The 27,919-nt window shown below is 53.6% G+C and overlaps 1 protein-coding gene across 1 annotated transcript in view; it reads left to right on the top strand.

The window, feature by feature from the left end:
- The window catches only part of RAMP3 (receptor activity modifying protein 3), a gene marked incomplete at its 5' end in the record, with an annotated part of 44,714 nt that extends 18,077 nt beyond the window's left edge, over window positions 1-26,637 (top strand). Inside the window, 3 exons of the mRNA XM_082632989.1 lie at window positions 2,329-2,535; window positions 21,628-21,760; window positions 25,643-26,637. Of these exons, the coding sequence (XP_082489115.1) occupies window positions 2,329-2,535; window positions 21,628-21,760; window positions 25,643-25,898 (596 nt within the window). The 3' untranslated portion in view covers window positions 25,899-26,637. The remainder of the gene's footprint in view (window positions 1-2,328; window positions 2,536-21,627; window positions 21,761-25,642) is intronic.
- Window positions 26,638-27,919: the final 1,282 nt, after the last annotated feature.

Consider the following 27,919-nt stretch of genomic DNA (forward strand, 5'->3'; position numbering starts at 1 on the left):
AGGCATGGACCTGCCTGGGGACATTCCCCTGCAGGGCTCAAGCAGACCCCTTCCTGCCAGCCCACATCTTTCTTCCCCCTACTCAGGGACTGCCACCAGCACCCACTGGGGGTTTGAGCTGCCATCCTGGGCAGCCATCTTTTTTTTAAAAATTGTGTTTCGTTGTTGTGGTTGTTTTTGGTTTTTGTTTGTTTGGTTGGTTTTTTTTGGCCTCACCGCGCGGCATGTGGCATCTTAGTTCCCTGACCAGGGATCGAACCCGTGCCCCCTGCAGTGGAAGCGTGGAGCTCTAACCACTGGACTGCTGGGGCACTCCCTGGGCATCCATCCTTGACTAGTCACTCTCTCTCACTCTGTCCATCCTTTCTGGAGTCCTGTCAGCATCTGCCGGCTGTGCCCTCCCTGTGGCTATAGGGGCCTGCTGAAAGTGCCATCTAATCAGCTCTGCAGAGCAGGCCTACTGCACACAAAATAAAACGGACATTCCCTGAGCCCCGCCTGGGGGCTTCACTGCTTTTGGCCTGGCCCACACTCCTCTGGGGTTGGACCTCCTTTCCTCCCCTGCGCCCTCTCTCGCCTCTCCCACCTCAAGTGAACCCCACTCCCCTGGGCCTCCCCAGAAACCACTCACGTTGGTTTCATGCTGGTTCCTGGTGTCGGGGTCTGTTTCAGGGAGCCCAAGGCAAGACGTGAGCTGTACAGTAAGTCCCCTACATACGCACCTTCAAGTTGTGAACTTTCAAAGATGTGAACATGCCTTCCATCCACGTCAGGCGTGAGTGACATTGCAGCTTTCCCTCTGACTCCTGTTGCTGACGATCCTTCAGCTCTACCATCTCCCACCTCCTCTCCCTCCTCCAGTCAGTAACTCTTCTTGCCTGTTCACTTGATGCCAGCCCTTGTATGCCAACTGTTGTACTGTAATAATGTACTTTTCAAGGTACTGCACTGTAAGATTAAAAATGTTTTCTTTATTTTTTGTGTTTGTTTTTTATGTATTGTTTGTGTGAAAAGTATTATAAACCTATTACAGCACAGTACTACATAGCCGCTTGTGTTAGTTGGGTACGTAGGCTAACTTTGTTAGACTTATGAACAAATTGGACTTACGAATGCGCTCTCAGAACGGAACTCGTTCATACATAGGGGACTTACCGTATTTGTTTTAGGGTGGATGAGTTTTCTGGAGCTGCCATGACACCACAAACGCAGCAGCTTAAATCCACTCACTTATCCTCTTATAGTTCTGTAGCTCAGAAGTCCAGTTTGGGTCCCTTGGGCTACAATCAGGGTGTCTCAGGACCCCCTTCTTCCTGGAGACTCCAGGGGAGGGTCCATTTCCTTGCTTGTTTGTGTCACTGGCAGAATTCACTTCCTTGCGGTTGTAGGACTGAGGTCCCCCTTCCTCACTGGCTCTCAGCTTCTGAGGTCACCCATGTTTCTTGTTTTTAAAAATTTATTTTTGGCTGATTTGGGTCTTCATTGCTGGGTGAGGGCTTTCTCTAGTTGAGGCGAGCGGGGGCTTCTCTTCGTTGTGGTGCAGGGCTTCTCATTGCTGCGATGCATGGGCTCTAGGTGCGTGGGCTTCAGTAGTTGGAGCACGTGGGCTCAGTAGTTGCGGCATGCGGGTTCTAGGACGCGCAGGCTTCAGTAGTTGTGGCGCACGGGCTTAGTTCCTCCACGGAATGTGGGATCTTCCTGGAGCAGGGATCGAACTCACGTCCCCTGCGTTGGCAGGCAGATTCTTAACCACTGTGCCACCAGGGAAGTCCCCCACCCATGTTTCTTGGCCTGTGGCCCCGTCGTCCCTCTTCAGAGCCTGCAGTGGTGGGCGGAGTCCCTCTGGTGCCTCCTCCTTCCACCTCACCTCTCAGACCTGCGGGAAGGTCTCCCTGATTGAGGGGGTCAGGTGATAGGTTGGTCCCACCCAGACAGCCCCGGATGATCTTCCCATCTCAAGGTCTGTGCCTTAGTCACATCTGCAAAGTCCCTCTGCCACATCAGGTGACATATTTCCAGGTTCTGGGGATCAGGGCCAGGACATCTTTGGGGACTTTTATTCTGCTAACCACACTGGTCTTCCTCTTTCTCTTTCACCGAAGTCCAGGTTCATCTTCTCATCCATGACGTTAAAAGCCCAGCCACCAGGGGGCGTGTGGTGCTGGAGCCCTCCTCCCCGAGACCATCCTGGAGCGGAGCCGGGCCCCTGGGCTCCTTGGCCTCTAAAGAACTGGTTCTTGCTTTGCAGTGTCACGTGGGGAGGGGTTTCCTGCCTCTCCCTCTGTCCCCATTGGTCTCCGTACTGAGTGCCGCATCCTCTTACAGGAGAAGGAAAGTGCGTCCCCAAAGAACATCCCTTCAACTCACACTGTGCCCCCCAGTGTCCAAAGTACCTTTGCTCCTCCAGCCCTGGGAGAGGCGGGGCAGCTGCTGTCATTGTCACATTTACCCCTGAGCTCACGAGAACCGTGCTCCAAACCGGCCCTGAAATCAGCTTGTCCTTTGCCCGCGCCACAGGGCAGGAGCCTGGCACAGGTGGGTGGGGTCCGAGGGCTGAGGGTCAGGTGCTGTGGAGGGAGGAGGTCAAGTCTGGGAAAGGACTGTGCTCACTGTGTCCAGCTGGGGAGCACACTCACATCACACACATGCACACTCACAGTTACACTCAGCACATGTGTGTCACACGGCACACTGCACACACGTGCACACAGGTACACACAGCACATGCGTGTCACACATGGCACACACCACACACACAAACCCACACACACTGCACATACACAGACATCCACACATACCCACACACCACACACACGTATATGCAGCACATAACACACACGTGTTCACACACATATAAATGCAAACGCAAAGTCTCACAGCACACATATGACATAAGACCTACCACATGCCACATACACCACTATAGGAAAATGAGAAAACAAACAGGAACACAAATTAAAATTCACCCCGGGGACTTCCTTGGCAGTGCAGAGGTTAAGACTCCGCGCTTCCACTGCAGGGGGCACGGGTTTGATCCCTGGTTGGGGAACTAAGATCCCACATGCCGTGGGGCACAGCCAAAAAAAAAAATCACCCCAAATCCCTTCAGATCCAGAAATGACCATGGGTAACATTTTGGTGTATTTTCCTGAAAACATTTTCTGATAGGTTTTACAAAAATGAAATTAAATGAAAGTAAACTTGCTTTGTTCATTTAAAGAGGAAGTGGGTGATAATGAATAGATAAACACAATGTGGTGTATAATACAGCAGAATATTCTTCAGCCCCAAAAAGGAAGGACACATACTACAATGTGGATGAACCTGGAAGACATTATGGGAAATGACTTAAGTCAGACACAAAAGTGAATTCACTTATGAGGTCCCTAAGCAGTTAGATTCACAGAGGCAGAAAGTAGAATGGTGGTTGCCAGGGGCTGCGGGAGAGGACAAGGGGAATTACTGCTTAATGGGGGCAGAGTTTGGGAAGATGAAAAGTTCAGGAGATGGGTGGTGGTGATGGTAGCACATGTGAGTTCGCTTAATGCCCCTGAACTGTACACTTGAAAGTGGTTAGGATGGTAAATTTTATGTGATGTGTGTTTCACAGCGACAGCGACAACAACAGAAACGACAACAGCAACACAGAGTTGAGTTCTGGGCCCTGGGAAACAGCTGAGGGTCAGGTCCCTCTCCCGGCCGGCCGAGGGGGATCTCCCTGCCGCCCCTACTTTGTATACAGACGCTCTGCCGCATCACATGCGGGAGTCACGTCCGGCGCTTCACTGAGGATGGAGAGACAGTGTTTCACCGGCAGGGGGCGCCAAGTACCCGTGCACCTGCCCCGCTCCGCCGGCCTGTCCAGCCAAGTCTCCCACGGTCTGGGTTTTGAGGGGAGTCTCCCAGGAGGAGTCGGCCGGCCGTAAGCCTCGGCTCCTCTCATGCTGGCTCCTGGGCGAGATGCGTGGAGCCGAGACGCCCCGTGTTTCTCTGATCCCATTTGCTCACAAACCCTCTACTTAGAGAAGCAGCTCCTTTACTGTCGAGAGAATTTGCTCCTAAAACCATTACGAGAAAAATTATTGAATAAATATCATGAGAATACTGTGTCAGTCAGGGCTGGATCCGGAGAGAGAAGCCACACAGTAACTGGCATGGGATAGTCTGATATAGAGAACTGTGAACGGAGACTGGGTGGCCTACGAAGGAACGCAGGACCACAGCTGTAGGGACGCCTGGTCAGCAGACCCCGGTGGCAGGGGGCCGCACCCTCAGGAGGAGCGAGTCAGGGGCCAGGTGCTGCCTGGGCGCATCATACGTGAGCGTGGGGACCGAGCGTCCCCGTGTCACACGTGAGAAGACGCAGGTGCAGGAGCCGCCGCTTCCTCTCTGGGGTCTCAGACCCTGGGGCCCAGCAGTACAGACGGAGAGCAGCCCCTGTGGGATCCAGCAGTGGGCCCTGTCCCCTCCCCTAGGGGCAGGGGATCTCCCCACCCCATGACACCCTCGGAGCTGGTCTCTGGGTGGCAATGGCTGCCAGGCCACTCGCAGGGGAGAAAAACCACTTGGGCTCACCCTTGAGGGCTCAGCTTACTCCACAGGGCCTGAGCCTACCGTGAACCACAGGGGAGGGCCTGTCTTACCTGTGGGGTCTTGTGCTCGTCCAGTGCCTGTGTTTCCCAGAGGACCTGGCATGGGTCCCTGGACCCTGCAGGGGCCCCTCCTCAATCAACACATCTGCTATTTTCCCATCTGGTGGCCCGTGGCCAGGCAGGGGTGAGGAGAGGACCTCAGGGAGCTGCCTGCAGGCCTGCTAGAGAAGGTGGGGTCTGATGGCCTTGCCTTCCCAATGTGGAAGCCGCCTGCTCAGAGTGGGTGTGCTGCAAGGGGGAGCCAGATGAGGCCGACAGGCATGATGGCTACTCTGGGCCTGTCATGGCCATCTGGGTCCTCCCCATCTCCACCTCCATCTCCACTGTACCGTCTCCACCCCCACCATCTCTATCTCTACCTCCACCACCATCTGCACCATGTCCAGCTCCACCATGTCCACCTCCACCATGTCCACCTCCACCGTCTCTATCTCTACCTCCACCACCATCTGCATCATCTCCAGCTCCACCATCTCCAGCTCCACCATCTCCATCGCCACCATCTCCATCACCATCTCCACCATGTCCACCTCCACCATGTCCGCCTCCACCATCTCTATCTCTACCTCCACCACCATCTGCACCATCTCCAGCTCCACCATCTCCAGCTCCACCATCTCCATCGCCACCATCTCCATCACCATCTCCACCATGTCCACCTCCACCATCCTCACCTCCAGCACCTCCACCTGCATCCCCCAGTACCTGTGAATCTCAGCACAGAGAAGCTTCTTTGACCTCAGTCCTCACCTCTGACCTGAGAACGAAGCAGGGCAGTTATCCCCTTCAGCTTCAGATGGAAAACTTGAAGCTCCCTGAGGGTTTTTTTTTTTTTTTTTTCTTTTCCTGAGCGTCTTGTGTTTAGGAGATAACAGAGCTTGGCTGGACTTTTGTGCATCTTGGACCCCCTGCTCCCCCACACCCCACTCTGAAACCCAGATCTGGGCCGCCATGTGGGGAGGGGGCCAGGCCCTGGGAGTGTCTAATGGAAGAGCCGACACCAGGACTTGGACCAGATTTGTCGTTTCTAGGGGAAGTTTTCGAGCTTGGGGCGGGTTCCTATAAAAGCTGATTGGACCTGTTCTCAAGGGTGTGTGAGCTGAACCGAGGGCAGTTGGGGCTTCAGGGGAACAGGAGGAGGGCTGGCTGGGAGACCCTCAGGTGGGTTTCTGGATCCATCCATGTGGGGAGGAGATGGTTCTAGGGAGGGGTGACTGGCTCCTCTGAGAGCAAAGCCTGTGAGCTCAGGGAATCCCCTGGACCTGGCCTGTTCTCTCTGCCCTGAGGCCCGAGGGCTGCAGCTGGCCTCCCAGACATCATCAGCCTGGCCCAGAGGAGCTGGCTGTTTTGTGAGTAGGGGCTTCCATCCTGGAGGGATCCAGGCTACAGCCTCTCCCCATCTTAAGGGCAGATTGCTTGTGGATGAAACAGCATCGTCCTAGGGCAGCACCCACTCTCATGAGCACTGACCCTAACCCACCTGTCCAGGGTGTCCCCTTACCCAGCTTCCACCCTCCCACCTTCCCCTCTCAAGCTCATCTTTCCACAGGGACAGCCCCTCCTGTCTTCCTGGGAACATCACACCCTCACACCCGTGTACCCAGACCTAGTGGCGTAGACAGCAAACACGCGTCCTTCCTCACCACCCTGGGGGAGGCTGGCTCCGGCTCAGCCAGGACCTCAGTGCAGCTGGAGGAATGTCGAGGTGACCTCTCACCCCAGGGCCGCCCACATGGCTGCTCCTTGTCCGTGAAGAAGCAGCTCTGCACAGCAACAAGCCAGAGCTGCCCATCTCTTAAGTTCTGGCCCTGGAGTTCCCAGAACGTCCCTCCTTCTGTGATCCACAGACCATAGCAACCACTAATGCCAGCCTGGATCGGGCAGGGGGAGGGGCAGCCAAGAGTCTGATGACCTTTGAAGAGTCTCTGATGACCTCTCCGGAGAGAAGGGGAGCAGCCGGCTCTCAGCAGGGGAGACAGCTCTGCACAGGGGGGTCCAGTGTGCCCAGCGGGGGCCAGGACAGGATGAATGTGGGAGCAGCAGGGTGGGGCCCCAGCACGATGGCCCCTTTGGGACTCTCCCAACCCCCTTCTCACTACCTGCCTGAAACCACCTGCACCAGCAGACCACGTGCCCTGTGCGGGCCGTGGCACTGTGCACAGGGAACGGAAGCCAGGGCCCTGCCTCTCAGGCACTCCCTCTAACGGGGATGCGTGGGCAGCCTGTAGGCCTTGGGAGTTTGCCCTGGGGCACGGAGGAGCTCCATGGAAGTGGGATGCAGGGAGCCGAGTCTATGGGATGGGGGAGGGGAGGGCGTCCCAGACAGGGGAGCAGCTTCCTCCAGCGCCCTGCCTCCCAGGGTGCTCGTTCCCTAGTACCGTCAGTGTGGAGCCACAGCCCCAGGCTGGCGCAGGCTCCAGGGTGCTGTCTGGTCTGCCCCCCGATCTGGCCCATCTCCCCCATTCCAGCCTGCTAGCTGTGTACAATTGCCTGCGAGGTCTGGCCTAGCCTCTCTCGTGGAGTGGTGTAGGCCTCTGTGAGTCTGTGGCCTCCTGGGACACTGGTGGACACCTGGACCGTGCTCTTGGCTTGTCTCCCTTGGTGCAGGGCATCTGAGAGAGGGCAGCTGGCAGGAAACACTGGCTGAGACTTCAGCCCCCGCTGAACGCGTGGAAGGCCTGGGTCACAGGTTCTGAGTCGCCCCTGCATCTGTGCTTGCCACCAACTAGGGCAGAAGGCAGGCAGGACGGCTGGTCAATTTTAATTAGCTTGAATTCTCCCTTGAAATAATTCTGGTTGTAATCAGAAAAAGCACAGAAAGCTTCAATCCCTTATTAAGTGGACTTCCTCATGCAAGAAAGGTCAGTTCAGCTCTTGCAAGGTAGTTGTTTTGCGAGGCCTGTACTAGAATCCCTCTACCCGGCCCTCCCTCGCAGGACCTGGACTTCGGGGTGGGGTTATTACCCACCTCCCACCACTCAGAGAGGTGGAGCCCTTGTCCAGGTGGGGAGCCCACTTGCTCCATCCCTCTGACTTGGGAAGGGCCCAGGCTGAGAGCAACCAATCCCTGAGGGGGCCCCCATATTCCCGACCCTGCTCCCGGAGCCCTCAGACCAGCACGTGCTGGGGGGGATGGACTGGGGGCACCGTAGGGCAGAGGGGTCCCCACCAGTGACAATGTGACCAGCTCTCCATGGGGCCAGAGTCTATGCTAGGGGCTGAGGGTGACAGAGGTGACCAAGCCAGGTGAAGTGACCCATGGTTGGAGAATCCCAGGTCCCTCCCTCCCTCGGAGCCCATGACACTCCTCTAGGTCAGGTCCTTAGGGGTACCCAGTCACTCTCCTGGCCCTCGTCTTGTCCCCTGAGGCCTCCAGAGGGCACAGGGCAGGACCAGGGCCTGAGGACACGGTTCTAGCCATGGGCAGTGGGGTGTGTGCGTGAGTGCAGCCGAGTGCACGCGTGTAGGGCCCCACCTGCTCTAGTCCAGAGGGGTGCAAAGGCTCCTGGCACAGGCGAGGCCCCAGGAAAGTATCCTGGGGGCCTGAGGCCAATAAGAGTTCGGGGATCAGCTGCGCTCCACCCTGAGGGCTCTTCTCCACACCCTCACACACAGATATCCCCATTCTCAGCCAGCTCTCTCCCCAGGGGGGCTGCCCTCCCCGGTCTCTCATGGCACAGAGATGCACAGCAGTCCTTCTCCAGACACCTTGCCCAGCTCTTCTTCAGGCTGGGGTGAGGGTGGATGCATCCGCAGGATCCTGCCCGCCCTTGGCAGGCTGCCCTCACCCACCCCTCATCTTGCCCCGCAGCCCAGATGGGTGGAGCCTTCCAGGCGCTCACTTGCGGTGGGCCGCGCCTCCAGGGCTGCAGGAAGGGGGCTTGCGCTAGGGAGGGGATCCGTCCTGGGGAAGGACCGTCCAGTGAGGGAAGACATATCTTGGGGGATAGGACGCGTCCTTCGGTGACTCGTCCTAGGGATGGGAGCGTCCTGGGGGAGGAAGCGTCCTGACAGGGAGCACGTCCTGGAGGAGCACGACCTGAGGGAGGGCACCTGGGTGGGAGGGAGGCGCATCCTAAGGGGCGCAGAGCACATCCTGGGGGAAGGCACCTCCTGGGGGCGGGCTTTTTGTGGCCCCATCCCCGCCTGGGCTCCGCCCCCGGGCGCCCCTAGCGCCCCCAGCCGGACTCAGCTGTACCGCGCGCCGCAGCTGGATGGTGCGCCACACAGCTGGACCGCGCGCTACAGCTGGTCAGCCATGGAGACAAGAGCGCGGCGGCGCCCGCACCTTTTCCCGCTACTGCTGCTGCTGCTGCTGCTGCTCTGCGGTAAGGGGACGCTCGGTCCGGCACCGGGGGGCCCCAACCGCCTCTGGGGCCGTGGGATCCGCGCGGCCTTTGCCTTCCTGCATCCGCACCTGGCTGCACCTCCTCCCCTGCACCGACCTGGGCGAGCCCGGCGCGCCCCGCTCCGGAAGGGCGAGGGGTGACCGGGTGCGGCCCCCAGGCTCTCTCCAAGCTGATGGCGACCGACCGGACTAGGAAGGAAGGCGCAGGGTTTCCTGCGGGCTCTGCACCGCCAGCCGCAGACTCGGCCTGGGCCTGCTCCTCCCAGCTGCGATGTCCCCGGCCTCGCTGCCCTGGAGCTGGGGACGCCATGCCAGCGCGACACCCGAGCGAGCAGCGGCGGCGGGCATGTCCGTCTCCCTCCTCCCCGTGAGATAGTGCGCTCCTCGTCCCGGGGCTCCTAAGTTCACACCAGGCGCAGGGGTGTGGATGAAAGGAATCCAGAACTGGGAGTGCTAGATCTTCCGAGGACAATGTTTCAGTGTGAGTGTGTGTGCGCGTCTGGAGAGACTGGCTGGAGGGGGCAGGGGGCGGCTTTCCGAGGCTTCCCCTCCCAGATCCCTTCTCCAGCAAGAAAACACAACTCCTGGGAGAACACATTGCTCACAAATTGGGAATGGATTGAATGAAAAGGTTGTTCTGAAAGATCGTTCTAAAGAAATCATCCAAGAACAAGTAATAGGGTATGCGTGTTTGGGGAGGGCTTCGGTGGGAGAGACTTGCTGAGACTGGGAGTTGCAGAGCAGGGTCTGAGCCTGGCCAGCTCTGGGAGGAGGGAGCCCTGGCCTGGCGTTCAAGGGTCTCAGGCCCTGTCCGTGGGGGCCACTGTCCCCTGGGTCCTTTGGGATGCTCCCTTGCCCTCACTGGTCTCAGTTTCCCTGGCTGTAAGATGCAAAATTGGGCTTATTTGAAATATCATTGTCAGCTTCTTTTTTTTTTTTTTTTTTGCGGTATGCGGGCCTCTCACTGTTGTGGCCTCTCCCATTGCGGAGCACAGGCTCCAGACGCGCAGGCTCAGTGGCCACGGCTCATGGGCCCAGCCGCTCTGCAGCATGTGGGGTCTTCCCGGACCGGGGCACGAACCCGTGTCCCCTGCATCGGCAGGCGGACTCTCAACCACTGTGCCACCAGGGAAGCCCCCCCCCCCTTTTCTTTGATATTTTCCAATCCTGAGGAGGAACAGGTGCAGAATATGAAAGGGAATAAAGTTTTGGATAGAAAGGTTAGTCATAAACTTGACAGGAACTTGGTTTTAGTTCCGTTTTTGTTTTAACTTTTCCCAAATCTTTGAGGGAATGGGGTGATGATCACTCTGGTTACTTCCTGGTGAAATGGGACCTAGTCCTGCCTCAATTTGGGGAACAGACACAGAGTTGGAAATAGTCCCTATTTCCAAGCTTAGCATCAATATTTTGTATTATGAAAACATTACTTCCCTCTTTGATTGCTTTGTCATAGCACCTAGACAAACATTTGAAAATCAGTAGATATATTACAATGAGGATAATAATCAAAATGCATGTTTGTACTATTCTCCAAATGTATTTTTTCCCTTAATGGTTAAAGCAGACATACAATGTATGTTTAGTAGACCACAAACAGGCTGTTTTAAATTAGCATAAAATTTGAGTTAAATCATGTAAACCGGGCTTTCCTGGTGGCGCAGTGGTTGAGAGTCCGCCTGCCGATGCAGGGGACACGGGTTCGTGCCCCGGTCCGGGAAGATCCCACATGCCACGGAGTGGCTGGGCCCGTGAGCCATGGCCGCTGAGCCTGCGTGTCCGGAGCCTGTGCTCCGCAGCAGGAGGGGCCACAGCGGTGAGAGGCCCGTGTACTGAAAAAAAAAAAAAAAAAAAATCATGTAAACCAGAAAGGCTTCCCTATACCTCAATATGTGAAAATTTCTTCTGTCATTTCCCCCTTTTGACTCCAAATCTTTCAGTAGAAAGCACTGATGATAAAAATATCTGTCCCTTGATTGTGTTTGCTGCCTGCTCTGGGTCTATCATGTCCCTTGGTGCTACTCCTACTTTTTGTTTATATGTTTGCCTAGTTATCCATGTTGGGGGAAAACTAATCAGACATAACAAACAGCTACAAAGGTATGTTGACAGGGAAACATTTTATAGGTTATACATCTTATCAATTAGATCAAATTGTCACACAAACATTGCACATGCTCCAAGCAGTAGACTTAAAGCAAGCAGTGATACATGTCACGAGTAGTTATACTCTGTTACAACTTTATTAGAGAAATTTTTTCATATAATGTTTTCCATGTAGTTTAATAGACCAAATAATCTTAATTAGTTTAATATGTCTTTCTGAGATGGCTCAGGGGCCCTTTGGGAAACTCAAAGTTAGCTAGAGAAAGAAACTTACAATCTGTTATCAAGGCAGCTCAATATTCCAGGAAAACTTTGTTCTCTTAACAGAGAGAGAAAAACAAACTCTAGTCCTGTATTAGTTTGCTTTTAAATTCAATCTAATCTCAATCAATCCTGACCATGCACAAAACTCTTTCCTTAAGGTTCCTTTTCCATAAACTTTCTACAACTTTCTGTATCTATATAAGTTTGTCCCTTATTTTTTCCCATCTAGAAACAATGAGCTCTAGGACAAAATTATTTTCCCTTTTTCTTTAACAAAAATATCTCCATCCTTCTCTTGCTGACAGCGTATTTTCTTTACATTCTGAAATGATTTCCTTATTATTTTTAATAGTTTAATCACATATTTATTTGAATTTTTGACCCTTAAAAACCTTAATCGCCAGCAAAAACCAAAAGCCAACTAACTGAACTGTTTGTTATACCAACGTTTTCTGATTGGCAAACTTATAAACTCTCTAACCTCTAAAAACATATTTTTTTAAAATACATTTTTATAGCATAATTTCTCTCTTTAAAGTGGTTCAAGATGTGTGTCTAATAAACCCAAACATCTTTAGTTTTTTTTTCTCTCATAAGACAAAAGAAGATAGACTTGTCTAGCAATCAATATTCCAGTATTTTAACTTAAAAATGACCTAGACCTTCAAGAAATTTTTATCCTTTAACTTAATTCAGCAAAACTCGAAAGTTTCAAGTTACTAAGAATCTGGAAAGACTAAAACGTAATTACTTCTGAAGAGTTCACCTAAAAGCTTCTATACCACTTATCTCTATTTTTTTTACTTATGACAGTATCATCATACCAAATTAATTTTCTTGTTGACAATTTTTCAATAGATATAATATGAATTTACTAACTTTCAGTAAACTTAGGTACAATAAAATTATCATACTTAACATTGATGACTCTAAAGACATGTCTGTATTAACTATACTTAAACTAACTTTAATGCTGGATATTAACTTAATACTGAATATTCCCCAGATCACATGAACCTGAAATTCATTTTGGTTAGTTTTTTGTTGTATTTAGAAATTTTGATTTGTAAGCACTTACTTTTCTTTAAGCCAATTAAGTAGAGCTCATTTACAAATTAGTTTTGGTAATACTATCCAAGGATAAAGACATATAATTATAAAGTATACACAGACATACATATATCCAGATAGGCAGAGATCTCATAGCTTCATTAAATTATTTATTTATTTATTTATTTATTTATTTATTTATTTTCGGCTAGGTTGGGTCTTCGTTGCTGTGCACGGGCATTCCCTAGTTGTGGCGAGTGGGGGCTACTCTTCATTGCGGTGCGTGGGCTTCTCATTGCGGTGGCTTCTCTTGTTGTGGAGCACGGGCTCTAGGTGTGTGGGCTTCAGTAGCTGTGGCAGGTGGGCTCAGTAGTTGTGGCTCGTGGTCTCTAGAGTGCAGGCTCAGTAGTTGTGGAGCACGGGCTTATTTGCTCTGTGGCATCTGGGATCTTCCTGGACCAGGGATCGAACCCGTGTCCCTTGAACTGGCAGGCAGATTCTTAACCACTGCACCACCGGGAAGTCCCATACCTTCATTTTAAAACTTATTCATGAATCAGGTATTTATTTCAATATAAAGCTTATTAGTTTATAAATCTTATCCCATTTTTCCTCTCTATTGTGAAATAGCTCTAATGCATAATAGTAGCGTAGTTTAGGGACCCATTAAAGGGCAAATTTTCCCCCCTGAATCTAGGAAGTATTATGGCCAGGTTGTATTACAAAGGAAAATCATCTTTTTACGTTTCATTGGTTTGCAACTGGAAGTGGTCCACTTCTGGAGGATGCACCCTGAGGTGCTGCATTCAGAAAACAAATTTTGTTTCCCATAGAAGTCACACTTATGCCCAAGACAAATGCAAAGATACACACAAAGAACAAAATTCAACTCTTGTAGCACAAAAACAGAAGGGTGAAGTCCAACAATTCCCTCGACTTACCCAAATGAGGTTCCCTTTTTTAACAACAAACAACATACAAATGGAAAGATAGGGAATCAGGACATCGTGTGTCATGGCAATTCACCTGGCCAGTGTAAAACCAAAAATAATAGTTGGACTAAGTTAAATTTACTTACTTGAGTTTAAAAAGCCTCTTCCCCTATCCTTTTTCACTTTTGGTTGAAGTTCTACTAATTAATCCAAGGCCTACTGCTCGGTTTCATGCCTAGCCCTTGACCAGCCCCTTGGGTCTGGGTGTGAATCCTGGGGGCCTCCCTTTGCAGCAGCTTAACCCCAAGATTATAAGACACTTACTTACTGGCCCTTAGCTTCAGTTTCCCCCACTCTAGTGTGGATGCAGGAATAGCAACCTATAAAGGGCTGTTGTGATTGCCATTTGGATTCAATGAGCTCAGTCTCCATAACGACATGCGGGGCCCAAGAGTGTGGAATGAAAGGGTTGTATGTATGGGAAGCTCCCATCAGTGCCTGGGACGCATTCTGTGGGCACTTGAGTTTGCTAGCAACTGTGGCTCCCAGGGGCTCACTTACAGCACCCCCAGACAGAGTGCCCATGCCAGTGTGTATGTGTATTAACATGTCACTGTCACTGTTTTTGTCACTGGTGGGAGTAATGTTGTCCTGCTGTTGAGCCACCTACTGTCACATTGGATTCTGTGGACTCAAGCGAGCCCAGATGCAGCGGCTGGATATCAAGTACCCCAGTGACGCAGTGATTGCAAGGAGGTGGTTAGCCGAGAGGTGTTTGAAGGTCCTCTGACGTCCCTATTCATCGTATAGATACAGAAACTGAGGTCCAGTGTGGGGAGGGAACTCCTCAGACTGCAGACACTGGGGGCAGAACCTTTCAGAAACCACACCCTCCCACAGCCCTACTGGCCGTGGCCCATCGCTGCAGAGCCTGCTGAGTCTGCTCGCTGCTGATTTGCACCAGAGGAGAACGAGAGCTTCTGTATTTCATCTCCAAATGACTGGCCATAAAAGGCCTTTCTCTTGGAAATGCATCTGTTTGGCTGTTTATCATCTCCCAGAGTCTGGAAGTCCCCTAGACAGAAGGAACACAGTCCTGCATTTTCTTTGTTTCTCTGATGGAACAAACTGAAATGGTTTTCTATTTCAATTTAATTCCCGAGACCTCTACTAATGCAGCTGGTAGCTTGAGTGGGTGGCGGCAACACACTTTCTTGGTGTTGTCAGGAATCTGCATCTTTACCTCACTGTTATAACACAGGGCAGGTTGTTGGGTTTGGCTGGGAGCCCCTTAAGCCTGTGCATCAGAAATGGTGCCATGGGCTTCCCTGGTGGCACAGTGTTTGAGAATCTGCCTGCTAATGCAGGGGACACGGGTTCGAGCCCTGGTCTGGGAGGATCCCACATGCCGCGGAGCAACTAGGCCCGTGAGCCATGGCCGCTGAGCCTGCGCTTCTGGAGCGTGTGCTCTGCAACAAAAGAGGCCACGATAGTGAGAGGCCCGCGCACTGCAATGAAGAGTGGCTCCTGCTCGCCGCAACTAGGGAAAGCCCTCGCACAGAAACGAAGACCCAACACAGCAAAAATAAAATTAAAAAAAAAAAAAGAAATGGTGCCGTAATTACCAGTCTCCCCACCCCCTCACGGAGGGCACCTGTCGTTGATCAGACAGGTGTCCCATGGTGCCTACCCTGTGCATCCTCACAGCATCCTCCCACCCCGCCTCCCGCCCCCATGGGTGGGAGAAGTTATCCCAGGAAACCTGCCTTAGGATGTCATGTGGTCCTTGATGATACATTCTCAACCTGCCCTGGCCAGGCCCCTGTGGTGCTGGGTATGTGGCGATTCTGGGACACATGGAGATTCTGGGTTCATGGAGCTTCTGTCCATGAGGAAGCAGGAAGGAAGAGGAGGAAGGGGCTCCAGTGGTGGGGAGAAGTGGGAGGGGAGGACGAGAAAGCCCTGGGCTGGGTCTCAGTGATCTGACAGGTGGCGGTTGGGTCAGGCTGAGGATGTCTAGGTGGTCCAGGTCCAGGGGGGTCCAGGTCCAAGGGGTCCAAGAGGTCCAGGGGGTCCAGGTATTCAATGTCCAGGGGACATCTAGGAGGTCCAGGGTCCAGGTATTCAAGGCCCAAGGGGTCCAGGGGGTCCAGGTCCAGAGGATTAAAATCCAGGTCATCCACGTCCATGGATCCAGGTTCAGTTGGGTCTAGATGGTGGTCCAGGTGGTCTAGACGGGCCAGGTCCAGTTGGGCCATGGCTGGCAGAAGTGGCAGCAGCCAGCAGGGGCGAACAGTGTGAGACTTGCCTGGCCTGTGCCCATGTGGGAGGAGGGTGGAGCCCAGGACAGCCATGAAGGATACTGAGAGGATACTGTCAGGGGACGACAAGACAGGCCCAGGAATGGGTACAAAGGCTGGATGTAGAGAACATCAGGTGGACTTTCAGAGCCTGTGGTGGGGAGCCTGTCAGCAAGCTGCGGGGAAAAGATGCCTTTGGAACAGGGCAGTCAGTGGGAGAAAGGAGCATAGGCTGCCTTCTCATCATCTGCCTCCACCTCAGCCTGAGAGCCTTCGTTCCCTAAAGTCACTAACTGCGGGCCTGCATGGCTCTGGACCCAGGGCTGCACCTGGGTTTGGCCCCGGTCACAGTGGCCCTGTCTTGTCGGACTGTTGCAGGGCTCGGCGAGCTGGACCACACTTAGGACAGGGCACTCAGTGGACACGGGTCAGAACTGAAGCAGAGGGAAGCCGGGCAAGGAGGTGTCACGGCTCCATTTCCAGATAGGGAAACCGAGCCTCAGAGAGGAGAGTGAGTGCGTCTGGGCCGGGGAGAAGAGCCACGGGGCCGTCTGACTCCCCTCTGACCCTTGGTTTCAGCGCTCCCATTTTCTGTCTCTTACTCTGCAGAGTGTGGCCCTGGGTCTCGCATCACCCACCTGGAGCTTGTCAGAGATTAGCATCTTGGTGCCCCAGGCCTGCGGGGTCAGAATCTTCATTGCACAAGATCTCCACGTGCCTGTGTGCACGTAACTGTGAGCAAGCATTGCTCTTCCCACTTGTTCTCGGCTCTGACAGCACGTTGGAATTATGTGGCCGTAGGGGCAGTTTAACAAACACTGATTCTTGGTCCCTGTCTCAGGGCCTGGGCTGTGGCCTGGGTGAGTCTGGTGTGCGGCCAAGTCAGACACCTCACGTGGTCACCCTGAGAGACTCAGTGCTGAGAGGGGCCGGGAGGGACCCCCCTAGCTGCAGAGATCTCCAGGTATGGTGGTCTGCACCAGCCTCCGAGGGGAATGGCTTTGTTCTGCCTTCAATGGGCTTTTATTACAATGATTATTTCCTTCAACGACCAAGTCGAGAGCTGTGTTAAAATAGAACTGAATTGACAGCATGGGAGCACACAAGCCAGACCTGCTGGAGCCTGGGAAGGGGGGCTGTGGTGACCTGCAGAGGAGGGTGGGCGGCCAGAGGGTTCTGGCAGAGTGGTGTGTGTGGGGGGCAGTGGGGGCCAGATGGTGACAAGTTGAGAGAGATTTCCCAGGTGCATGACTATTAACGAGTGAAAACAGCCAGAATCAGAATAACTCCTTTTTTTTTTATAAACGGGGAGATAAGGCCCAGAAAGGTGAAGGGCCTCTCCAGAGCCACACAGCAAAGCAGTGACTATAAGGGGGCGGGGCTGGCATCTGATGGGTGGCGTGGTTAAGCTTCAGAAGGACATCGCCCTCCCTTCCTGCAGAGATGGCAACCCTCCTCTTGAAGGGGCATCAGCTTCCATCTTGGCTGCTGGTTGCCTGCTCGCCTGGGACACCGTGACGTGAAGGCTCTGAGGCTCAGGTTGGGTTCAGTGGGGGAGTGCTGAGTTTAAAAACTCACCTCTGCCTTCTGTTAGGCTTTAAATAAACTGGGAAGGCCTGCACACCTGCACTAGTCTGGCTTTGGGTCCACCTTCCAGTGTCACTTCTCCTTTTCACCCAACAACCATATGTATCCACCCCAGTGCCACTGGGCTCCTGTCCTACCCCTGCACACCTCTGCTACTCAAGTTTTTATAATCTTATTGGGGTTTTTTTTGTTTTTGCGCTACGCGGGCCTCTCACTGCTGTGGCCTCTCCTGTTGCGGAGCATAGGCTCTGGACGCGCAGGCTCAGCGGCCATGGCTCACAGGCTCAGCCGCTTCGCGGCATGTGGGATCTTCCCGGACCGGGGCACGAACCCGTGTCCCCTGCATCGGCAGGCGGACTCTCAACCACTGCACCACAAGGGAAGCCCAATCTTATTGGGTTTTTGGTCTATTGTTCTATAAATTATTGAGAGAGGATATAGACTTCTCCAATGATAATTGTGGATTTGTCATTTTCTCCCTGTAGTTCTATTCATTTTTGCTCTGTGTATTTTGATGCTCTGTTATTGGGTGCATACATGCTTAGCATTGCTATGTCCTCTTGATATATTGAGCCCTTTATCATTATGGAATGACTCTTTTCATCTCTGGTAATATTCTTTGCTCTGAAATATACTTTGTCCAGTATTAATTTAGCCACTCCACCTTTCTTTTGATTAGTGGTAGCATGGCATATCTTTTCCCACCTTTTACTTTGAATCTATTTGAGTCATTTTAAGGTAGGGTTCTTGTAAGTAGCCTAATATTGGGTCTTGCTTTTTGATCTCATCTAACAATCTTTGTTCCTTAATTGGGGTGCTTAGACCATTTACTTTCAATATGATAATTTATTGATATGGTTAGTTTTAAATCTACCATGGTACCGTAAGTTCTTCTTCTCTCTTTTTCTGCCTTCTTTTGGACTTAGTACTTTTTTCACTTTTCAACTTCTCCTTCACTAATTGGCTGTAATTATTATTATTTTTTGGTTACTTTAGTGGTTGCTTTAGGGTTTGTAGTGTATATCTTTAACTTATCACAGTCTATCTTTAAATGATATTCTATCAATTCATGAATATCACAAGAACCTTCCATTTTTGCCCTTTATGTTATCACTGTCATACATTTTATTTAAACTTAAGTTGTAAATCCACAGTACATTATTTATTTTTATAAATTTATTTATTTATTTTTGGCTGCTTTGGGTCTCCGTTGCTGCACATGGCCTTTCTCTAGTTGCAGCGAGCGGGGGCTACTCTTCATTGCAGTGCACGGGCTTCTCATTGCGGTGGCTTCTCTTGTTGTGGAGCATGGGCTCTAGGTGCGTAGACTTCAGTAGCTGTGGCTTGCAGGCTCTAGAGTGCAGGCTCAGTAGTTGTGGCACACGGGCTTAGTTGCTGTGCGGCATGTGGGATCTTCCCAGACCAGGGATTGAACCCGTGTCCCCTGCACTAGCAGGTGGATTCTCAACCACTGCGCCACCAGGGAAGTCCCCACAATACATTATTGTTTTTGTTTTCACAGTCAGTTATCTTTTAAAAGATTTAAATATTGAGAAACAAATTTTATATATTTACTCCTAGAGTTACAATTTCTGGTGCTCTTCATTCCTTTGTGAAGATCAATATTTACTTCTGATATTATTTTCCTTCTCCCTAAAGGAAATTCTTAAATATTACCTGAAGTTTGAGTGTGCTTGTAATACCTTCTTTCAACTTTTGAATGTTTGAAAAAGCTTTTAATTTAATTTAATTTAATTTAATTTATTTATTTTTGGTGGTACGCGGGCCTCTCACTGTTGTGGCCTCTCCCGTTGCGGAGCACAGGCTCCGGACGCGCAGGCCCAGCAGCCATGGCTCATGGGCCCAGCCGCTCCGTGGCATGTGGGATCCTCCCAGACCGGGGCACGAACCCGCGTCCCCTGCATCGGCAAGCGGACTCTCAACCACTGCGCCACCAGGGAAGCCCCCAGCTTTTAATTTTAAAAAAGCTTTTTGAGATATAACTCACATACCACACATTCACCCATTTAAAGTATATAGTTCAGTGTTTTTTAGTATATTTACAGAGTTTCCCAACTATCACCACAATCCAGTTGAGAACATTTCATCACTCCTAAATAAATTCCATGCTCATTAGCAGTCATGCCCCCTTCCACCAACCCCCTTGGCCTTAAGTAATCTGATCTGCACTCTGCCTCTATAGATCTGGCTATTCTGCAGATTTCGTTAAATGGAATCATACAATCTGTGGTATTTGGTGACTGGCATCTTTCACTTAACATAATGCTTTCAAGGTTTCTCCAAGTTGCAGCACATGTCAGTACTTCATTCTTTTATGGACAGAAATCACACTACCTACACCTAGTAGTGTAATTGTGGGGTCACATAGTAATTGTATTTTTAACAGTTTGAGAAACTGCCAGGAAACTATTTTCCAGTGTGACTGCATCATTTTACCTTTCTACCAGCAGCATATGAGGGTTCAAATTCCTCCACACCTTCACCAACATTTGTTAGATCTTTTTGATACTAGCTATCTTGGGGGGTGTGAAGTGATATCTGATTATGGTTTTTACTTGCATTTCCCTGATGGCTAATGGTGTTGATTATCCTCTCATGTGCTTATTGGTCATTTGTGTATATTTTTGGAGAAATGTTTATTCAGATCCTTTGCCTATTTTTAAATGGGTCATTGCTGTCTTTTTATAGAGTCGTAAGAGTTCTTTATCTATTCTAGATACAAGCCCCTTATCAGACATATGATTTTCATACATTTTCTCTCATTCGATGGGTTGTCTTTTCACTCTCTTGACGGTATCTTTTGAAGCACAAAAGTGAAAAAGTTTGACATAGTTCACCTTCTGTCTTTTTCTTTTGTTGTTTATGCTTTCGGTGTCATATTTAAGAAGACTTTGTCTTATACAAGGACCCAAAGACTTTCTCCTTTTATCCTCAGAATTTTTATGGTTTAGCTCTTACATTTAGCTCTCTTATATGTTTTGAGTTAATTTTTGTGTAAATTGTGAGGAAAGGGTCTAACTTTATTCTCTTGCATGTGTATATACAGTAGTTCCGGCACCATTTGTTGAAAAGCCTATTCTTTCCCTGGTGAATTGTCTTGGTGCAATTATAGAAAATAATTTTATTCTAAAATGAAGGTTGATTCTTGGACTCTCAATTTTATTCCATTGATCTATATGTCTACCCTTATGCCGGTACCACACTGTCTTCATTATTGTAAGATGATTGTAAGTTGTGAAGTTGTGAGTCCCACATAGGCACACATACACCGGATACACACAGTAGGGCAGCGTACACATAGACACACACATGTACAAACACACATACCACACAGACATACATATACACACAACACACATCAGGACACACACGGCAGGGCAGTACACATATATACATACACATACATATGTCAGGATACACATGGCAGGGCAGATATCCCTACACACACAACGCACACAGATGTGAACACAACACACACACACCAAGACACACATGACAGGGCAGCGTACACAAAGACACACACACACATAGACATACACACATACATATATCAGTACAACATACATACTCCAGGACATGCACAGCAGGGCTTTCTCTTGATTATATGATGGGACCCAAAGCTGGGGGTCATGAGAGGGAAGATTACGAGGTGGGGAACTGACCCCTGGAAATCGGGTGCCTGGAGAGGGTGGGGGGATGGGTCCTGAGGGTCAGACAAGCGGGTGTTCCCAGTGGGAGGAGGGTGTTCTCTGGGGGTGGAGGGGACAGGAAGTGTTGGGGGCAGAGTTCAGGAAGAGTGATGAGAAATCGTGGGGCAGGGGTCCTGCCAGACCCCAAGAGTGTTCAAAGGACTGGCCGCTGTTGCTGGACCCTGCAGCCCTCAGCCCCTGGCCTCCTGGAGTTCAAGGGGGTGGCTTTGACAGGGTGGGCAGTCCTTACTGTCAAGGGGCCTCTGTCGCTGCCCAGAGGCCTGGGACTGTCATCAGACTCTCAGATTCCTTCCTGGGACATGCTCCAGGTGCCCTCACCCTCGAGGTGCAGTGGTCGTCCCTGCTCCCTGCCCCCACCCAGCCCGGAATCCGTCAGCCCTCAGCCTCTCCACTCCCGGGACCCCTGTCCCTCTGCGTGCTGCCCTCCTCTTACCTGCTTCTTCCCATGCCGCCCCGGGAGGCCACGGGCCCTCTGGGTCCTGTCTCCTTGATGCCTCCAAGTGGGCCACTCTTTCTGCACTGGCTTCAACCTCCCCGGGTCACATGGAGGTCAAGGTGAAGGAGGAGGACCCCAGCTGGCCTTGAGGGACATCAGCAGGAGCCCTTCAAGGCTCATGCCAGCAATTCCAGCAGTGCTCACGGCTGTCTCCTCTCTAGGGGAGTGTCCCCCAGCGGGCGGCTGCAATGAGAAGCGCATGCTGGCCATGCTGCCTCGCTGCGGCAAGACCTTTGCTGAAAGGATGAAGAAGGTGGAGGTCTGGAAGTGGTGCAACTTGTCGGAGTTCATCGTGTGAGTGTCCCTGCTCAGGCACTGGGCCTGCCCGCGCCCTGCCCACGCCGTGCCCATGGCTTGCCTACCCCCTGCCCACAGCCCGTCCGTATCCTGCTGACCGTGTGCCCGTGCCCCGCCCTTGCCCTGCCCACGTCCTGCCCTCTGCGTCTGTGCCCCACATGCTCCGAGGTCCACTCCAAGCCTCACAACCCTCCGCTCCCCTCACGGACCACCCTGGCAGTTCCAAACTGGACACTCCAGGCTTTGTGTCCCCCATTCCTCTGAGCGAGGTCATGTCTCTGGGAAACCCTGACACCCACTGACCTTCCTGAATTGGGTTACTGTCCTTCCCTGGCGTGCCTGCCTCTCTTCACGGTCCATGCTGGGTGGAAATTGTCATTTTGGGTTTTCTTCACAGCACCGGCCAGGGCTGGGTTTGTAGTCAGGACCAGTGGACCCCGGAGAAACTGAACCCCTCTGGTTTCTACCTGGCACGGTGGGAGCAGCGCCTCACCACAGAGGGCCCCACGTTCTAGAAGCTCCCGAGGTTTTTGATCTCCTCTGGTCACACCTAGCATCAAGTGTCAAGGTGGCCCTTTCACCTCCTCAGAAATCACCGACGGGCTGTGCCTGCCCTCCTGCACTTCCCACTTGGCCATCTCAACCTGGTGTGCTGCTGGCGGCCGCTGCAGACTCACACTGTCCTGTGAGCCGCGCCTGCCTGGAGGCCCCATCCTTCCTGGGAGCCCCGGGTTTGCTCAGTCGCATCAGCCCTTTCCCCTCCAAGACCCCGGCCCCTGTGTTCTCTGCCCCCAGTGGCGGTTCTAGGGGCTTCCACGCCCAACTCCCCAGGGGACAGTGGCTCCTTGTGGGCGCGTCCCCAGGCCCCTCGCAGACATAGTCGTTCGCTGAACCAAACGGTATGAAATTTCTGTGTCTGCTGGGAAAGGGGGCTGGGGGCTTGGCCAGGCTTCTTCTTGTCCTCCGAGCCTGGCCTGGACGCCAAGCCTGGAGTGGACACGCAGGGGTCAGGGTAAGGGAGGATGAGGTGGGCGCTTCCCATCCTGTGCCTTTGTCACCTGCTAAAGCCTCAGTGAGGAGATCAGACATCCAGCCCTGGGGCCTGAGGACAGCAGAGGGGGCAGCCAGGAGGGGGGTCTGGGAGTTGGAGAGAGAGGGGCCGACATCCACCTGAGCAGGGTAATTTGCCTGGCGGGAGAGGGAGTCTGACGGGGGCGGTTTGCCTCGCTCCCAGCCTCTGCATCCCCCTTTCCCATCTGGCCTATGGCTGCGTCTTCTCTTGCTCTGGGAGCCAGGCTGAAGGGAGGACATGGGGAGGCCCTGGGTGACCAGGGTACGCTTGGGAAGCACAGACCCTGTCGTGACCCTGGTTCTGCAATGTCACACAAACAGCAGCTTCCTTGTGAAGGCCACCCTGATTTCATCTCCAGCCTGAACTCGGGCTGGCGAGTTAACAGGGCTCGGGAGCTGTGTGTGCAAATGTGTGCGTCCCTGCCTGCTGCCTCCCCAGCGCAGGGAAGGGCGGGATGCTGGGATGTGGGAGTTGGCCTCTACAGCTCTTGCCATGTGTCTGAGTGCCTGACCTTTCGGTGCCTTTCATCCTAAAAGCGTTTGCTATTAACATTCAGAGACACTTCCCAGCATTCTTGGGAAGCACCAGGTGTGGGCATTCTGCGCCTGGCCCTGTAGGTCGATCCACAGAGATGGGTGTTGTGCTCAGCTCTGCCCCATTCCTGGCCTTTGGGGCTCACCCTGAGACCTCACCGAGCACCTACTACGTGCCAGGCACTTGCCAGGAGTGTATTCACTTCACCTCATTTGTCCTTTCAGTCACCTTATTGGATAAGAATTATGAACCCCATTTACAGGCGGGGAAACTGAGGCTCACAGAGGCTAAGTAAAGTGGGCAAAGTCAGGAAGATGGTCAGTGGCCTAGCTGGGATTGAAGGACATTGATTCTTCATCCTGACCCCTAAGCTGCTGTCTTGTGCTGTTTTCCGTGCGTGGGGGTCACTCGGGCCACACACCACTCCCCAGCCCCTGCAGCTTGCTGTCCACAGTGGGGCTTCCCCCAGCTCCATCTGCTTCGTTTCAGCCCTACTGAGCCCTGGGGTGGGTCGGGGCTTGGCAGGGTGTCCGGTTAGAGGCTCTGTCTGGGGTGGCAGGTCACTGACGGGGCCCAGTGGGAGGGGTGGGTCTTGGGGAGTGATGTTTTTGCCCGAGAACCTGCCGGGTGAGATGTCCCAGGGCCTGAGCATGTCCCAGGGGCCACATCACGGCTCTGCACACGGATTCCAGGCCGTACCCTTTGCTTCCCGCTCTCTTTTGCCTCGTGTGGCTTTCCCTCGTCTGCGTTACCTGAGGGGTGCAGGGCAGATGTGTGCCTGACCAACAACCCAAGCGTCTGGGCTGGGAAACTGCCCGGAACTGCCAGGAGGCGTGGGCACTACGAAGGCCTGGTTGAGCGATTAGCCGCCCCGTTTCCCACCGCCTTTCCAGGCAGAGACGAGGTTCTGTACAAGAAGCTCCTTGCAGGAAGCAGTTCCTTCCTGTTGCTCAGGCCAGGCCATTCTCCCTGGGTCCACACCGGAGGGAGGAGGGGGGCCACAGGGCCTGGTGCCTGTGGGGATCTGAGGCAGGAGCCTCTCCCGCCCCCATACCTGTCCTGCATGCAGCACTCTGCCAGCTGCAAGAGAGGGTGGGCAGTGCTGGGGCTGGTGCACCTTGGCACGTGTCTGACCAGCCCTCTCACCAGAGCATCTTGGACAATGGCTGCCAGCCTAGGCCACCACCCCCAGAGGCCGCTAATCCCAGGCCAGCTGGCCGTGGGGCTGAACTCTGTTCCTGGTAGCTGTAGCCCTTGGTTGGCTTCAAGGGCTGTCCAGAGCCTGCCTGCTGGATGGGCGTGGCTCCTCATGGGTGGTTTGCTGAGTGCCCTTTCCAGCTAACCGACACAGACAGGAAGACCTTGGGGCGGGGTGAATCCCACGTGTCCTGTCAGATGGGGGCTGGGGGAGGGGACTTCTGAGAGGAAGACAGGCCGAGGCTGGGCTCACAGGTGGGACACGCTCCCCCAAACCAGGTAAATGAGGGCAGGCTGACTTGACTGGGAGGCCGCTGGCCCTCGGCCTGCCTCAGAGAGACCTCCTCCCCGGGGGGGACCCATAGAGAGGCCTTAGGTGACAAGGGCCTTGCAGGTCCAAGTGGCTGTGACTCCACACATCCCTTGGTCTTGGAAAAAGAAGCCAGGCCCAGAGTACCCTCTGGGAAGACCTGAGAAGTGCTGGGCCCACACCTTGGGCGTTGGGAGTTCACGTCCTCATAGGAAGCAGGTGACGGCTGTGGATGACCAAGATGAGGGCAGGGATGATGGAGGAGATGCAGAACGGGGCATGAGGTATATTTTGGGGAGCTCATGGCCTCAGAGTTTCCTTGCTGGGCTCTGCTGCCTCTGTTTTAAGATGGGAGGGTCAGGAGTTGGGCTTGATGACACCAGGCTCTGTGCAGAGGTCATTGTCTGCTGGGGTGGGCACGAGGGGAATCGAGTTTGTGACGCAGCAGCCTGCGAAGGGGAGGAGAACATGGCTGTGTGCTTTGGGGAGGGGGCTCAGCGGCAGATGAAAGCGGGGCTGAGGCCTAGAGGTGGGAAGCAGGGCATGGGGTCGCCATGCCAGAGAACCTCTGGGCAAGGACGCCAGGGAGATGGACCCTGCTGGCCCAGCAGGCCCAATAGGGCTCATAGCAGGAGGCCTTCCCCTGTGGCCTGGGGCCATGATGAGAGCAGGAGGCCAGACGGGACTTCCCCCCACTTTCCCGGCGGTCAGGGCCAGTGTGAGAAGGAGCAGGGGAGCCAGGCGGTCAAGGCCTCTGCCTTCGCAGGTACTACGAGAGCTTCACCAACTGCACCGAGGTGGAGACCAACGTGCTGGGCTGCTACTGGCCCAACCCCTTGGCGGAGAGCTTCATTGCTGGGGTCCACAGGAGGTTCTTCCAAAACTGCTCCGTGGACAGGCAGCACTGGAAGGACCCCACAGACGAAATTCTCATCCCGCTCATTGCACTGCCCATCCTGCTGACTGTCATCATGACTGGCGTGGTGGTGTGGCGCAGCAAACGCACCAACCAGGTGGTGTGAGGGCCCGGTGAGTCCGAGGGGCCCTGCCTGGAGAAGCAGAAGAAAGTTCTCCAGGGCTGGGAGAGCCGGTGGACACTCTTCGGCTGCCCCCCACCCTGCCTGGGCGGCCTTTGGGCTGGTGAAAGAAAACGTGCCGCGGCTGGAGCCTGCGTGCTGGGCACAAGTCACCGCTGCTTTGCCTACGCTGTCCCAGGCTGGGCTGGGGCCTCGGGGTTCCTAGCACTGAGTCCTGCGGTGCCCCATCTGCAGCCCCGGCCAGACCACGACCCTGCCCTCCCAACTGACTCTACCCCTGGCCCCAGCCCAGCCCTGACTCCACCCCTTGGCTCTGACTCCACCTCTGGTCCTGACCCCACCTCCAGCCCTGGCCCCACCCCCAGTCCCGACTCCACCCCCAGCCCTGGCCCAACCCTGGCACCACCTGAAAGGGTGTGCCTATTCCCACCTGGCTGGGGGTTGGGGGAAGAGAGATTGGGAGGGAGTTTTTGTAGGTCCTCACTTCGCAGGCCTTGAGTCCTCTGGGTAGGGAGCCCACCTAGAGATCTGGAAGACTGAGGGTTGGGTTGGGGGTTCCAAGGAGCCACAGCACAGCCTTAGACCTGCTGTCTGGGGCCACCACCAGGGGCTGGAGCTGGGTGGGCCTCCTTCCTAACGGCCCCCCCGCTGTGAGCACAGCCTCGGGGTGGGGTCCCGTGTGCTCTCATTCTGGCTGAGCTCTGTCTGCCATGTCTGTACTTTCTCTGAGTAAAGAGTCATGCTACTTCTGGGGTTTCCAGTTTTATTTCAGGGAATTCACAGAGACCCCACCTGGCCTCTTAGAACTGGCAAGTCCCCCATGCCCATTTTACAGATGGGGAGTGCCTGAGGCTCCAGAATGTCAGAGCTCAGAGTGGCAAAGAGAGCTTCATACCAGGGGAATGTGGGCAGGCAGGAGGGATCTACCCATCCAGCTTGAAGAGGTATTGTGCTTCCCACTGGCACCCTGCGCTTTGAGGATGGAGGGGAGACTATCCTTCCAGCATTTCAAGTTCACCTAGGGCTTGCCAAGACCCCCACCTGGTCCTGGGGACCTGGGAGCAGCAGGTGGGGGCACTTTGTCCGCAGACCTCTCGTTGGGCCTTGTCCGTGTTCCAGTTCTGGGGCCGAGGCTTTGGGATGTGGGCTGTTGGCTTCAGCACGGTCTTGCTGGGAGCCAGAGGTGGGCCATGGCTATGAGAGGACGTGGAGAGAACCTGACAGGGCAGTCCCCGTGTCCTTCAGAGGCCCCGCCCCCTTCCTGCCCAGAGATGTGGTGGTCCCCTGAGCCTGTTGGTCCCCTCCAGGTGCCCAGAGGTGCGGGTAGGGGCAAAGTGTAGGGACAGAATCTGAAACTCCTGGCATTTCTGCTTCTTGAGGCAGCTTTGGCCGAGGAACAGAAGTCTGTGACCTGAATGTGAACCCACGGTGACTCCAGTGCATCTCCCGCTACCTGAGCCTCTGCTGGCCATCTTTGCTGGACATCTGCCAGATGTCCTCTGGAGTCCGGGGTGCGGGGTCAGAGTGCTCGCGGGTCTCAGACCATCTCAAACCTTTAAAATGTTGGCCCTCTTCTCAGATGATGTCCTGGGGGGCCTGGATGCCTTGGTGGGTGTGCAGCCCAGCCCCTGGCTTGCCCTGGCCACTCCCTGTTTGAGGGCCTCTGGAGCACATGCTGTGTGTGCCTTCTCCTCCCCAGGGGTCCTCACTTCCTGGGTCCCATAAGAAGCTGGGCCCCCACCAAGAGGCTGCTCCTGTGTGCACATGGCTGTCAAGTGGCCCTTCTTGGCTGCGGACCCCACCCGTACCAAGAGTGGTGACCCTTGCAATCCTGGGCCAGGCACCAGACCACCTGACCACCCCCCTTAGCTCTACAGTGCACTTTCTTCACTATGCTAACTTTAGAGACCTCCTGGCCCCACTGAGACCTCCGACCCCCAGGCCAGCTCCGTCCAGCTCTGGCTCTCTGCCTTCCCTCCCACCCAGCCTGAATCCTGGTCAGTGGA

This window comes from Mesoplodon mirus, assembly GCF_964341445.2.
Source record: "Mesoplodon mirus genome assembly, chromosome: 9".
NCBI lineage: Eukaryota > Metazoa > Chordata > Mammalia > Artiodactyla > Ziphiidae > Mesoplodon > Mesoplodon mirus.